The 15143-nt window shown below is 42.0% G+C and overlaps 3 protein-coding genes across 5 annotated transcripts; 1 reads left to right on the top strand and 2 right to left on the bottom strand.

The window, feature by feature from the left end:
* Positions 1 to 257: 257 nt before the first annotated feature.
* Positions 258 to 752, bottom strand: RB195_024508 (uncharacterized protein; the record flags this gene model as incomplete). 2 transcript variants are annotated; one of them, XM_064212316.1, is made up of 1 exon in its annotated part: positions 258 to 752. In XM_064212316.1, the coding sequence occupies one exon, from the start codon at positions 750 to 752 to the stop codon at positions 258 to 260; it is 495 nt and encodes a 164-aa protein (XP_064068196.1). The 2 variants fall into 2 exon arrangements, with proteins under 2 accessions (XP_064068196.1, XP_064068197.1); XM_064212315.1 differs by having other exon boundaries at positions 258 to 698.
* Positions 753 to 991: 239 nt separating this feature from the next.
* RB195_024507 (uncharacterized protein) lies at positions 992 to 5828 on the top strand (the record flags this gene model as incomplete). Of its 2 annotated transcripts, none has more annotated exons than XM_064212314.1 (10): positions 992 to 1118; positions 2223 to 2325; positions 2378 to 2499; positions 2551 to 2641; positions 4127 to 4261; positions 4325 to 4518; positions 4595 to 4724; positions 5051 to 5253; positions 5427 to 5566; positions 5625 to 5828. In XM_064212314.1, 10 exons carry the CDS (start codon positions 992 to 994, stop codon positions 5826 to 5828), a joined length of 1449 nt encoding a protein of 482 aa, XP_064068194.1. The 2 variants fall into 2 exon arrangements, with proteins under 2 accessions (XP_064068194.1, XP_064068195.1); XM_064212313.1 differs by having other exon boundaries at positions 4097 to 4261.
* A 6501-nt stretch (positions 5829 to 12329) lies between these two features.
* On the bottom strand, positions 12330 to 12896 carry RB195_024506 (uncharacterized protein; the record flags this gene model as incomplete). Its single annotated transcript, XM_064212312.1, has 1 exon — positions 12330 to 12896. The coding sequence occupies one exon, from the start codon at positions 12894 to 12896 to the stop codon at positions 12330 to 12332; it is 567 nt and encodes a 188-aa protein (XP_064068193.1).
* Between the last annotated feature and the right edge of the window lie 2247 nt (positions 12897 to 15143).

The raw sequence follows: 15143 nt of genomic DNA, 5'->3' as shown, positions 1-15143 counted from the left end.
GTCAAGTAGACACCACCCCCGGTTGGTGAGTATGTGGTCGATCTCCGCACGAGTCGCGCCATTGGGCGACTCCCATGTCCACCGACGATGATCTTTTTCATGAAAAGAGAGCTCCCATGAAAGAGGCGAGCGGCGGACAACGGCCCGGCAAGACGATTGCCATTTTCATTCCGCTCCCCTAGTCCAAATCTTCCAATGCTGTAATCCTCTTCTGTGGCCTTCCCTAGTTCTGCGTTGAAGTCTCCAACAACGAATTTTTAGGGCTTCCCGTTGCGAATTACTTCCTCCAGCTCCTCGTAAAACGCGTCCAATTCGGAATCATCAGCTGCTGATATTGGCGAGTAGCACTTGCTGATACTGATAGGTTTTTGGCGGAAGCGAAGAATGGGCAGACGAGGTGACAGGACCTCGTGAGATTCGACAAGATGGACGACAGAAGGGTGCACAACAAAACCAACACCGCCTACATTTCGCGACGGAACCTTCTCTCCACGAATGACGAGTGTACCGTCATTCATCTGTCGTACGTCGCTCCTTCTGCACTTGGTCTCCTGCAGAGCAATCACGTGAAATTTGATGCGTTCTGCAGCTCCGAGAAGGGCATGCAGATCAACGTCTGTAGAAACTGTTCTCGTGTTGTAAGTACACAGTCTGAGACAGTCTCCATGGCGAGTCGTGCGTGTATCGCCTTGGTCCATAATCAATGACGTCCTGAGCAACCTGAGATTTGATCGCCTCTCACCGGGTGCCATACCATCCGACGTCTGAGACGGAAGGGCCCAGTGTGCAGGGTGCTGAGGCAGTGAATATGCTGGAGTGGCAAAGAGACTTTTCCCCAAACTAAGCAGCCATGCCACGGCGAGCTTAGCTTTCACCACAGGTCGTCGCCCAACCTATATGGATCAGAGAACCACCTTGCGACATTTTGCCAAGACGGTGAATCTTAGCAGTGGTTTACTTTTAGCTAGGCTTCCGATTCCGAGAAGTAGGAATGTCGGATGAGTCGGACTCCTTCTCAGCCTGGGAGACCCTGCCGGAGGACGAACCTCCGCTGTGCATCGCAGTTCGACGCCCAGTGTCACCTCCAGGCCACTATGAGGCGGTAAACCGTTGTGGAGGTTATGTTAGCTAGAGCTGGGTCAAAAGGACATGAAACACAGTCAGTTGCCTTCTCTCAAAGGGGCGCGGTGGAGCGTACCGGTGGGATCGTGCAAGGATCCTTGCTACCGCCACTCATCTCTGCAGTTCGCCATGGTCCCACCTCGATTACAACCGCGGTCTCCAACGCATCGCTTCGATGGCAGGGGCTTGCCAACTGTTCGTGCTTCATGTCGTTTTCATCCGACTATACTAGGAGCTGAGCCCAACACTTTTATTAGTAGTGTTAGTAGTTGATCTTCATATGATTATTATTGCTAGGTAAAATCATTGCGATTAGTCTTAGTTTTTTGGGACCACCATGATAGCGTGTTTAAAGGCATCACTCCAGGAATCTGATGTGGTACGGATTTCAAGTGGAGTATTCGTATACGGGATAGTAGATTATGGAGAGGGGTGATTCCGTCCATTTCTTCCTAATTGCCGTAAAAAAACGGGTCGGAAGATACGGCTTCGGACGTTCTGGCGCACTATTTTCTACAAGTTCGACTGGAGAGCGCCAGCCTTGTGCGGCGCCGGATCTTTCCTGCCGTTTTTTACGACAGTTAAGAAGAAATGGACGGAATCACCCTCTTCTCCATGATCTACTATCCCTTATAAGGATACTCCAACTGAAATCTGCAGCACTTCAGATTCGTGGGATGATGCCTTTAAACCACATAGAAGCGAAAAAATATCTGAATGGATACGTAGACGAAATGATCCTGTCCAAGTAGCATGGAAAGTATGATAATACTCGGAAATAGCAACCCTAATAGAAGTCCACTACCTAGAACTTTATGATAACTTATACAGAAAGAAGAGTCAATAAAGACTGAAAGTAAATATAATTGGCTCAAAATGATCAATGAGATCACTTCTGCTTTGTTCATCTAGTGAAAGTGTGATATTTTTTCTATGATCTGCTACATTTAATTTATAGCACAATGAGGCAGTTGGGAAGAGTTGTTTTCAATTTCAAGCTTTTGAGGTTCAAATGGAAACACAGAAACTTGCATTGCTTTGAGGAAAATGAGGTGTGGCTGTGCCAAACTAAGACTTCTTTTGTCTCTAAAATAATTTAGACCAGTATGTTGGTCTTCCTCAAACCGTATCTTCTGAAGGATTGATGCGACGGCCGAACGCCTACGACAAACCAGATAGCCATGGCGAGGGCACACCGCCGAGGTTGGCCGGCCTCTCTGTGAAGGAAAACAAGTAAATATATGTGCGCGTTCAGGATGGAAGAGGATTGGTCTATTCAGCCACACTCTGGGTATTTTTCGGACCATGGGTACTTTCCGAATTCAGTCCAAACAGTAAGACAAAGGCGTCCGAGAAGCGCTACCGCTATGAGGCCAAGTTTGTTTTTTTTTTATTGTACTCCAGTTTTCTTTTTATTGAACCTTTTAGTGACAGCCTCAGAAATGTGTGCATCGCGAGCTCACTATAGAACCGTCCCTGAGCCGTTATGGGACGATGTAGACATTTCTCAAGAAGGGAGGTGCGTTATGAACGTTATCCTTGAAACTTCGAGCATAGACTGGAGTGTCACAGTACTTATCCTCTTGGCTGACTTCATTTTTATCCATTCATATAGTGAAATATTCGTTGTCAGTATTTGACGCTTTGACTTCTATATGAGGCTTATTGTAACTTTTTTCTACTCAATTAAAAAACGCCAGATACGGATTATATAGTTTATCTCTATGAAGTCGATAACTAAACATTCATAATCTCGGGATTTTTCTTAATATGCCGTCTTCTCTAGGGCTGAAATGAAACTCTGTAACCCCCTGGAAAATCCTGTTCTGGATCGATTTCAGCATGTTATCAGGGCTGGGGATCAAGAAACAAACATACTTTTGTATTCCGAACAAAACAATTGTTATCTTTATTTAAAGGCATCACCCCACGAAACTGAGGTGGTACGGATTTCAGGTGGGGTATTCTTATACGGGATAGTAGATTATGGAGAGAAGAGTGGTTCCGTCCATTTCTTCCTAATTGCCGTAAAAAACGGCCCGGAAAATACAACTTCTAGCGTTCCGGCGCACTATTTTCAACAACGAGTTCGATTGGAGCGCGCCAGCTTTGTGCACGCGCCGCATCTTCCGGATCGTTTTTATGGCAATTAGAAAGAAATGGATGTAATCACCCCTCTCTCCATAATCTATTATCCCGTATAAGAATACTCCACCTGAAATCCGTACCACCTCAGATTCATATGGTGATGCCTTTAAGAAACAGTCCTTGAGTGATCTTCTGTGAATGGTCTTCTCAAAATCGGATAACGTATGAAATGCTCCAAAAATCAGAGCGACGGGGTTGAAAATGTACGCAAGGAAAGTGCCCAGGTCTGCAAATCGAGCACTGTGACTTTTATCAAAGGCTAGTTATGAGATTTTCATAGCGAGTATCATGAGAATCCCTCGGACGACAACGACTTCTGAAGGGGAGTAGTATTGTCTGGAATAGTAATCATACACTGTATTACAAATCGATGTGGAAATGGTTTGGGGAAAATGCAGTTGTGGGGCCACTCAACTGAGCTCTTATTTCTGTAAGCTCTGCCTTTCTTTTCTGTTAGTAACGTTATATGTTATGTTATGTTATTTTATGTTAATGTCATAAATCCTCTAAGACTAACGCTCAGGTATTAGGGCCCCGATTGATCTAGGAAATACGAGTGCAACTGAGTGCCCCTCCCTATCTACACTTTACCCGCTGCCTGTTTTGTTGCTCGCAATTTTTCTTAAATGCGAGCTATTTCATCCTTTCTCTGTTTGAAGTTAGGGTAACGTCGATCTTATAATGACAATGCTCGCGAAGGTTTCTTTGTATCGTTCAGAATTTGAGTTATTCATCCAACTGTTCTGGTTCTTTTGCAAATATTAATCTTTTCAAGAGAGGAGGAAAGGATCACTGTCCTTTTTTTCCTGCTCTGAAAATTGTTTAGAAGCAATCCGGAAAGAGCTTCCCCATACAGACTACCTGATCCGCGCTCATCAAATGGCAGATTAGTGACGCAGACAACGCAGGAACACGATTCCCTGCCAGGATACGGTTCAGATGGAAGTGAAACGATGAGTACACATTCGGCGCATTCGATTCCAACAGTCAGGTTCATACCAATTTGTTTCGCATAACGACTGATCTCATATGTTGGCTCACACATATTTTTTAGAATAGTAAATCGACGATCTGCTTCAATAAATGAAGTGAACGATGTGCAGGAAGCATCGCTTGAGGACTACGCACCAGAGGATATGCATTGCACGTCAACTGTTTCTGCGAAGCTATCAATGACGGGACAAGTAGTGAAAGAGCGCAAAAAGAGTATCATGACACGATTCATACCAGGGAAGTCCGGTGGCGCCGGTAGGTTTGAGCGCATCATCTTCTTTGAGAGTGTCTTTTCATATTGGGGAACAATGTCCAATAATTTTTATTCGAGAAAGTAAACGCACTGGTTTCCTGCGTTCTGAAGAAGTTGGAATCCCTGGAAACATGTCGGCTAATCGCATCCAGCCACAACAGTTTGTGAAGCAAGCGAGCAAGGAATCTACTGATTCTGTTTCTGATAAGTAAGTTTATCTATGAGTGTAACGGAGGTTAAATATGCGTGTTCTCGACTGAATGAAGAAAAAGTGTTACTAACAATAAACACTCGTGAAGCGTATTAACGCTTTATATTTTGAGCTTGTTCTAATCCGAGATATACTGCATAATTCCTTCCTTTTTGCATATTGTTTATATCGGAACACAAATGTTTCCTTCTTGGGTTTGAACGGGACATTTCGTACTGGTTTAATTGTTTATAATTCTCCTTACTTCGTCGCTTCTCCGAAGAGTTACGTTGCAGTTTTTTGTTTTGCAGCCAACCTAGCTTTAAACCCTTATTCTTTAACAGCTGGCTGCCAGTTTTGCCAGATGGACCGCTTGGTACCTTTGTTGAAAACCTTGGTCCTGGTCAAGTAGTTGGACGACAAGTGCTTGCAAGTCCGCTGTTGGGAGAAATTCAAGTCGGAATCATGGCTGGACGATCAGGGATTGACGTTGAGATCATCCGAGCGAAGAATCTTGTGGTCAAACCAGGCGTTAAAATGAGTCCAGGTTTGTTAATACTAGCGAACATCGAACACTTAGGTTGCTCCTGTATAGTTGTGATTTTTCAAGCAAACATATTGTTATTCACTCTTTCAGATTCTCGAATTTTGTCTTATTTTCGAAATTGTACTATGGAAAGTGAGTATTAAAACAACTTTGAACATGCATGCTTATTTCAGCTCCATATGTCAAAGTGTATCTAATGGAAGGAAAGATGTGCGTAGCGAAAGCGAAAACCAACCCGGTAAGAAAAACCACTGCACCACTTTTCCAACAGCACCTTATTTTTGGCGACAGTCCTAAACGAAAGATGCTGCAGGTGAGCTTTTCTTTTTTTTTACAGTTGTTCAATCTGTTGTAGCTCTGCTTATGTTCAGATCACAGTCCTGGGTGATTACGGAAGAATGGAAAGGAAAGCATTTATGGGTATTGCTTTAATTCGCTTGGATGACTTACGCTTAGGGTCTGAACCAGTGATTGGGTGGTACAAACTTTATCACAGCTCATCATTGGCAGGAACGGGGCCAGTTCGGAAAGACTCAGAAACTTCTTTAGCTGGACCAAACACATTGCAGTACTGAGCATAGTTCCTTTTCAAGAACTTGATCTCAGTTTCCTCTCTTCATCGATTTTTTTAACTGTTTAGACTAGACTGTTTTGTTGTCCGAAATTTTCTAGTGCAGTTTTCATCGTTTGGACACTTCTTGAGGAAGATTTGCTGTTCTTGACTATATTTTATGAAGCCTTTTGCTACTCTTTTTTTCTTATCTTCTGTCAGCGGTGAAGTAGTTCTGTTCTCGTGTTATTTGGAAACATTCTGGATGTATGGTGGGCGCTAGTGTCCGGTCCCTCGTACATCAAAACAGATGGGTGCACCAAATCAGCGGTGGTTTTGGGCTGGCATGCATAATTGTCCTAGTTTTGCTTTCATTCGTTTCGCTCCAATTTAAAGTAATAGTCCCAGTCTCATGACTCTCTATTGATACACTTGGTGGTTTCAAATTCTTTACGTTTGCATTTTCCTTTTTGTCTATGGGAACATTTCCCCACCTGAGAAGAGAAAGGGAAAACGCTTCTTGTACCTCCGGATACGAACCATGCGAATTTCAAGTACTCTTATGATGAACCTATGTGCCAATAGTGCTTTGTTGAACTAAATATAAGAAAACCACATTTTAACCTACACCTACAATTAATTATTAATTTGCAATTTATTATTACTACTATTATTGTTATTACTTTTGCTATTACCTGCTATTATTATTAGCATTAATATTACTACTACTTGGTATTATTATTGTCATTGTTAGATGGTTTTACTAGCGTCTAAACAATATAGCTATTCTGTTACAGTACGATACAATGTCTCCTCATCTATGAGTACCGCCATGGACATCCCTTTAGTACTTCCGAGAAACTTAAATACTCATAAAACACTACCAGCCCAAATCGTACCGTATCCAATGAAGAATCATATTTACAAATTCAGAAATGATATCCATAGATTTGTTTATGTTCCAGCACGGGTAGCTGGTCCAAACAATCAAACAATAAGCATTGGTTCTGCTTTAATTCCATTTTGTCGCTCTCTAATTATGCAAGCATTTAAGACTCAGGGACACATTTCATAAAATATCATTAGTTGTACACTATATATTATGCTATATTAATATGTACACCCATTATTGTGCTGAAGAGGATCTTCGAAAACGAAATCAGTATACTTGTGCGCTCCTTATATAACTACGTTTTTTAAAACCTATTTTCACTGAGCGTTTTTGTATATCTTTGATTCATATAGTCATAATTCAATGCTTTGAACTTATTGAATGGGTCCGGTTGAACCTCGTATGAGGAATAAAGTTTGACAAAATTGTATACCTGTTCAACATGCTGAAAAGCAGTTTCTATCCAGACTTTGTTATTCAACTAATCTTCGTCCCGTTGATTACTACGACAGTTAGCAGCAACGTATATAGTAGCACATGTGTTTATTTGAAAAAAAAAATATTGTAGTCGTGCCTTACCTTAATGATGCTCAATCTCTTACATCTCTTTGCTCTTAGATCGGGGTAAATAGGACAATTGCATAATGGGTGCCTCTAACTTCCTGACTCTTCGTGGCTTCACTCAGATTACTGATCACCTGATGCCCGGGGTTTGCATCGAAGTCGAAGGAGGAGTTCGGCGAATGTCTCCCTAATTGTGGAAGTCCCGTTAAATTCGCGAAGCGGGCGAATGTGCACAGCCTTCATAAAGGCTATCCCAACGGCCCTTTTTATGGCCACCAGCTTGCGAATACAAATCGAAAATGTGTGAATAAAAGTTGTTGCATGCATGCTTAGTGATCGTGTATTGCTATGGAATTCGTTTTTGGTTCTTTTTTTTCCTTGGAAGTAACACATGATATGACTTATTTATTTATTTCTCGTAAATTTGTTCGGAGTAAAACGTAGTTGGGGGTGGCCACTCAGTGGCGCCCTTATTTCTGGAAGTAAATAACTAAATCAGTCGGGGCCCTAAGACCTAAGCATTAGTTTTAAAGGATCTATGACATGTAAGTTAAAGTTACTAAGAGAAAAAAGTAACACAGATAGTCTAGAAGTAAGGGTGCTACTGAGTGGCCCCACAACTACATTTTCCACTCCTTGTTTGGAAGATTTGGTAAAGTTAAAGTAGTAGTAGTTCCAGCTCTGTCTTCCTTTTTCTTAGTAGCTTCAACCTATATTTCGTGGATCCTCTAAGCTATATGCTTAGGTTTTAGGGCTCCAACTGACTCAGCTACTCAGTTGTGCTCCATGAGCTTTTTCGCGCTCTGAGTGCAGGCACAGTACTGGGGCAGTGCAAGTTCTCGCCACGAATCACCGAAAATAATCGCACCAAGTACAGTACGAAAGCAGTTCGATTTGGGTGCGTCAGATGGCCCCCCTCCCCCTTCAATTACATTTTACTCAATGAATACTCGTCATCTGTGTGTTATTAACTGATTCTAGGGCACCATTGTGAAACATGCGTCACATATTAATGTTAAAAACAGAAAGATCCAAAGCTCTCCAAAATAACCGTTTTTTTTTTGTGCGCAACGGTCCGTGCCATAACATTCGTTTGGCGCCAATTTTAAGAGCAGTGTTCTTAAGGAGCACTAGAATTCGCTCCTTGCAAAATAGATGGATCAGAAGGATTTGAAGCCTGAAGTTGCCCCTATAGCAACTGTTGGCTAAAACACGCCACTGCGAGCGCAGCCGCTTAAACAATTGTATCGAGCTCCAGGTCGTTTTGATCCGATTATATCTTTTCTCGTGTATGTTCGGCAATAGCAGCAAAACATCCACCGTACTTCGTTATCCTCGTAATCCCATTGTAACAATCACACTGTCGTAATATCGTAATACTACTCTAGTAGAGAGTCAGCGCATCAGCTGGCCTCAATGTATCCTTGTTTTATTGGTTCATTATGTAGGAGGCAACACGCCACCAAACCTCAATGTGAGTCTTCATGTTAGTGTCTACGCCGTTGTTATTCGCATCAAGGATGCTGTCGCTGATAAAGAATTTCACTGAACCATCATCTACACACACCGCTACACATTCTTTTGGAGCATCAGCCAAACTAATTGGCGTCCCGTCTCTACAGAAGCCAGAATAATTGAAGAGCAAGAGGGTAGCGCAAAGAAATGGAATATTCCAGAAACCACGTCTCATTCATAGAGACTAGGGCAAATCAAAAACAAGAAAAGAGCTGAAGTAACCGAGAAAACAGCGGAGCGGTCGAGGTACCCATATGATGTACCGCTGCGTATCCAGGAGGCTAATGAGCATCGATAATTCCACCGCGCGACTCCTGACCAGAGTAATCGCATCATCAAGCATTTTATATATGGTAATATTGCCTTTCCTCTACATGAAAAATACTTAGCTATCAAAAAAAAGTAGCAAGGAATTTGTACGCAGATAACATCAGGTTTCAAGCAAATTCTACAGAAATAACCATTTCGAAGTACAAAGAAGCCGAAGATATTTCTGCGGAAATTGGCTTTAAAATTTGTATCGAATAATACAGGAGTAAATGTTACTATTTCCAAAGAGGATAGACCACCAGGAAGCAAAATAAAACTCTTTGCTGTTAATTACGACATAGAAAAAGGTGAGTTCTTATCAGAGACAAAATTCACCCTTGAAGAAAAACCAACGAAACGAGATATTTTAGGTCAACTCAAGCCAGCATATGATGCTTGGGGGATAAGAGCACCATTCTTGAAGTTAAATTGCAAATTTGAGAGATCTATCTTACAGTGCTTACAGAGAGGTACAGTACCAATAGATATACGCAACAAATACGACGCGAGTTTACAAGAGGCTAACGATATGTCGACTATCGTACCCCACTGCTTGTTAAAGGCATCACTCCACGAATCTGGCGTGGTGCGGGTTTTAGGTGGGTTATGCTTATACAGAGTCATAGATTATGGAGAGGAGGGTTATTCCGTCCACTTCTTCCTGATTACGGTAAAGAACGGCCCGGAAGATACAGCTTCTAGCGTTCCGGCGCACTATTTTCTACAACAAGTTCGATTGGAGCGCGCTAGCCTTGTGCACGCGCCGCATATTCCGGGCCGTTTTTACGATGACGTTTTTTCGTAACGTTTTTACGATCGATGGTGCAGACAGCGGAGCCTCTCACCTGTTGTGTTACACCCGCCCCATCAGGCAAAGGTAGGTTTGGAAAAATGCGGCAATTTTTGACATCCAATGGTCTAACATTAAATTTTTGTCTTGCATTAACACATGAAAAAACCTTACAGACGCGGAAACACGCGGTGTAGCACCAGGCCATATACATGATCACGACTGGATTTGGGGACCAAGTTGACTTGTTGAGGACAGAAACGGTTGCCAGTTATGACTAATGGACCAGATAGGTACAAGTTACACAGAAGATGAATAGATAGTTGTACACCACAGCAATATTAAAGTGATGACCTCTTCGACATACACAATAATCGATTTATCAAATTCAGATTCTGCAGCCTGACGGAAATCTTGCAGACATCGACAACTGTTGCTAAACATCTATTCAGATGGGTGGAAAGACGTAATGCGAAAAGAAGCTCACATATACGAACCACGCTACGAATCATATCAGAATTTGAATCTGGGAAAGAAATTTCTGCTGCTAGTTTGAGATTGAGTGAAACACTTATTATAGTAGAAATACGTAAAAAAACATCTTAGTTACAGGTCTGCGAACAAGATTTCGAAACCGAAAATCCATCAAAAACAGCTTCAGAACGATTTGAATTTAGAATTCAAATGCCATCTTACCGTAGAATACGAAAAATCCAACCTATATCCCAAACGACTCGGATTTGACCAGATTAATCACAAAAACCGTCCACGTAAAAAAATGTTCACGCTGCCAGAGAACATACGCAGTCTTTAGTAAGGCATTCCAGAGTATTGGATTCCAAACTATCATGCACACCTGAGAAAATAATCAGGAAATGTGCTTCTTGCAAAAAGTTTCACAGACTTTCACCAGACTGTGTGGTAATTACAAAAGCATTTAAAAATGTTGGATGTAATTTCATGGGACCAATTGGATCAAAAATCAATGGAACAATGTACAAATGTCTGTACGCCTGCCTAACAACAAGAGAAATCTACTTAGGAGTGACTGAAAATCTATCAACTGGAGCATTTTAAACATTTTCCACCACCTTGTATAGAGAAGAAGAGAAGAAGTTCCGCAGCATATTATGTCAAACGGTGAAAGGAATTTCAAAGTAGATCATCAAATCATGGACAATATTTCCACAAGAGATATCTCGGCGGAAGCTCAGTCATGATATACTGCGTTTCTGAAGGTATTAAGTGGATTTTAAATCCTTCAGCTTCGCCATGGATGGGCGGAATCCGGGATCGGCTGGTAGCTAGAAAATGACCTTTTGGAAAACTGCAGGAAGAAGAAAGCTCTCTTCTGAAGAGATGATGAAGCAGGCTCAAATTTAGGTCATCGTAAACGCCAGGACAGTTGCAAAATTCCGTAGGACTGACACTAACGAAATTCCTCTAATTTCCTTCAGGGAAATTTCAAATTCTTAATTCCGATTGTTGCCAAGTACAGATCATATGAAGACTATGATCATAACCTTATCTAAAGCGTGTCGTAAGCAAAAACAGCACCCGAACTCTCACAAATGAAATTTTATTTGGGATATTTGGAACACGCAATACTGAACAGCCTTAAGAGATAGCCAAAAAAAACATCTCAAACAACCAAGACATAAAAAGGATATGATCCCAAAAATGAGAAAACTTCTCCTTTTTGAATAGGAATTGATTCAACGCGGTAGCTGGATATACGGCAAGGTCGACGAGATTATTCAAAGCTAAGATGAACAAATTCGGACGATATTACTACTCATGCCAAGTAGAAGAATATTACAGACAACAAGCTGCTCATCACACAGATCACGAAAGCAACCAAACCGAGCATCAAAAACTGCGCGCATGGAATTATTCAACGGTACGAACAGGCTTGGAGGGGACAGGCTCAGTGCCCAGTTTGTCTAAATTCTTAGTGGTACCAGCACTACTGAGTTTAACAAATACTATTTTTTCCTTTTAAAACCTTCCTTCTATGCGAGGAGAGATCCATGGAAATTCATCCTGCCAAAGAGCACTACAAACTATTTTTGATAGCGATTATAAAACTTTCAGAAACGCAGAACACATTGTTTTCAGATTACTTGGAACACCACCTACCGACAAAAAGTGACAAAAGCACTTTTGTTCAGCTAAGAGTGATAATGAATGGACCTATAATGTCAGCAATCACAGAGTGTATTCCACGCAACTTCTGTGGTACATCAAAAACATTGTTCAGCAAAAATGTGATTGAAAATCCCCACTGTTGGCTAGCGGGTGCCATATTTTCGGTCGCAACGCAACGAATGTTGTATTGCATGGTTGCAACCGTAATATTCGGAGTGTGATCAATCAAAAATGCTGCGTAAAAGAAACGGCAGGAAGGGAGAACAACGAGCACTCAGAACTGCTTTGCAATCAATCCTGCAGAACCATTACTGATAAGTACATTCAATCAATTGCCGTTTCATACGATATCCGTAGCCTATCCGTTTTGCTTTGTTCATCACCTGTCTATCACCTGTGCTCCCGTTGTTCATCTGTTTGCTCAAGCGAGCGCCACTAATACTTCCATTTGTCCCGATCGCCTGCAAATGTTGCCCAGTGGCATCTATTCTCGCGAGGGAATCGAAGAGCATCGTATTTTTCTCTGAAGGATTTCGTAAAGATTTCTGACCATCGGGTCGGCGGCCTTCCGGAGATGTCGATTGACGACTGTCGTTGAAACGCATCACGTGTTCGACCCACCCAATTTTGCTTTCCTTGGTATATGCGGCAGCATCTCTGATCTTCGATCGGTGACGTAGGAGTGAACTTCGAATCCCTTTCTTCACTTGCGTAAAGTGAGTTACTCCTAACATCACCCTTTCAATTCCGCGTTCTATGACGCTTATCGAATTTTCCTCCTGCTTGCAAAACGCCCATGTTTCTGAAGCGTGACACAAAGCAAGAAGAACGGTGGTGTTGAATAGGTGAGCACGGAGCCGGATGTTCTTAGTCATCTTCACTACATCCTCGATGCTCTTAAATGCTCTCCAAACCGCCCGTTTCTGTCTACCCAGCTCGGAGGTCAGGTCGTTCAACAAGTTGATTTCCCGACCTAGATATAGATAGCTGGAGCATTCGGATACGTTCGTTCCGTTGTGCGTGATTGGGACATCAGAAACCCTCCCGTTCCTCACAAACACCGTTTTGTCTAGGTTCAGCTAAAGACCGATCTTTTTGCACGTTTCATCAAATTCGGCCAGCATCCGTTCCGGCTGATTGATGCATGATGTTACTAGAACGACGTCATCAGCGAAGGGAAGGTGGTGTAAGTGCCGGCCGTCAACTTTCACTCCATACCATCTCATTCCAATTCTGGCATCGCGTTCTTCATTGTGGGTGAAACTTCACGTCGACTATGACATCACTGTTTCGTAGAATCTGTAGAATGGGGGAATTTTGGCCGTGAAGCTGCTGTACAACTCATGAAGTATCTTCATGTATGAAGTAGGGATGACTTGCTTGTCGAAGGCCTCCATGACCCCTTCAGTCTCAACTGTATCGAAAGCTTTCTTTAAATCGATGAAAGTGAGAAACAGCGGCATCTTGTACTCTGGCGATACTTCTATTAGTTGAAATGGTGTGTATGTGGTAATTCGTACTGAACCCTTTTCGAAACTCTGCTTTCTCGCAGAACTGTCCTTCATCTAATGTTCTTCCTATGCTGTTTAGAATCACTTTTGTAAAGAGTTTGTGGATGACAGACAGTAAGCAGATTGGGCGATAGTTGCCAATGCCATGTGGGTCTCTCTTCTTATACAAGAGCGCGGTCTTGCTAGTTTTCCATTGCTTAAGAACCTTGCATTCCGACAGATAACGAGTGAAAAGCGTCGGTAGTGTGTTAATGTCAAATAGTAGTGCACTGCCGTGTGTAGATGGTGGTTAAGTGCGAAAGTTTTCCACTTTCCAGGCTTTGACAAAGGCGGCAACGCCGAAACGTTAGCCGTAATAAAGTTTGTTAACAATCTTGGCTGTTGCTTGAGTTTGACTATCGACAAAAAGGTGGTTGAGTGGTTATCCTTTATCAACGATAAAGATATCAACGATATGACCTTTTCCTCGAAGAACATCGACATAGTTGCAGACACTAACACGAAGAAGTACACTGAAGTTGGCTGCCGTACTGCCTTCTATATAGTAGTCAACAACGAAAACAGTAAAACACTGAGGCAAGCTGATGTACTGCCTCTTTACTACGAGAGTATTACGATGTTACGACAATATACGTGTTGGATGGGATTACGAAGATAAGGAAGGACGGTAGAGGTTTGGCGGCTATTGGTGAACAGTGTTAAGGTGTATGAAGATTGAATGGATAGTATGACGAGCAACAGTGTTGTTATTGCTGCTGTTCGGGGCGTACGTTGAAAAAAATCCACACAACGATTGCATATCTAAGATATGAGTTAGGAGATGTTTGACTAATACGATCTTCATTTTCTGCAACGTGTTGTTTCATCTTATTATTATATGTATTTCATATTAATGTATATTTTATTTTCATATTTTTGAAAACTATGTGTTATGTGTGCAAGGTGGATGCCTTTAAAAATTCAAGTTATCATAATTGGTTCATAAAGTTTCGTGAAATCAGTTGTAATCACTGCTGTGTACCACGTTCTGGACGACAAACTGAAGCTGACGGCAAGACAATATGTCGCAAAATGGATGTGATGTGAAAAGCGAAAGATTGAAGGAATTCTTGGAATCAACCAGTCAACAGTTTCAAGACGACTACGTCATCTTGGTATGGTTGGCAAAACCGATGTATGGGTGCTGCATGAGCTAACAGAGAAAAATTCCATTGACCAAATTTCTGCTTGCGATTCTCTATTGAAACGCAACGAAATCAATTCATTTTTGAAGTGGATGGTCACAACTGGTAAGAAATTTGTTGTTCATAATAATGTTATTTGTAAAACATTATGGTCTAAGCGCGAAGTTGTGCAAAAGCGCGCAAAAGCTAGTTGACATCCGAAGAAGGTTATACTAAGCATTTGGTGGGACTAATGCTATGCATTTGGTGGCATTGGTGGGAACAGGTTAGCCACACAACAAAAACTTTTAGAATCTGACTGGGTTGTTTTGTTTCGTCTACCATGTTGTCCCAACTTCGCGCCCTCCGACTATCGGTTATTTAGATCACTTCAAAACGGTCTAGCTGGTGAAAACGCTACTTCTTTGGAAGAAGCGGAAAATTAACT

Source organism: Necator americanus, chromosome X (assembly GCF_031761385.1).
Source record: "Necator americanus strain Aroian chromosome X, whole genome shotgun sequence".
NCBI classification, from domain to species: Eukaryota; Metazoa; Nematoda; class Chromadorea; order Rhabditida; family Ancylostomatidae; genus Necator; species Necator americanus.
Note: the sequence above shows the minus strand (reverse complement) of the source record. Positions and strands in the feature narration are given on the sequence as shown.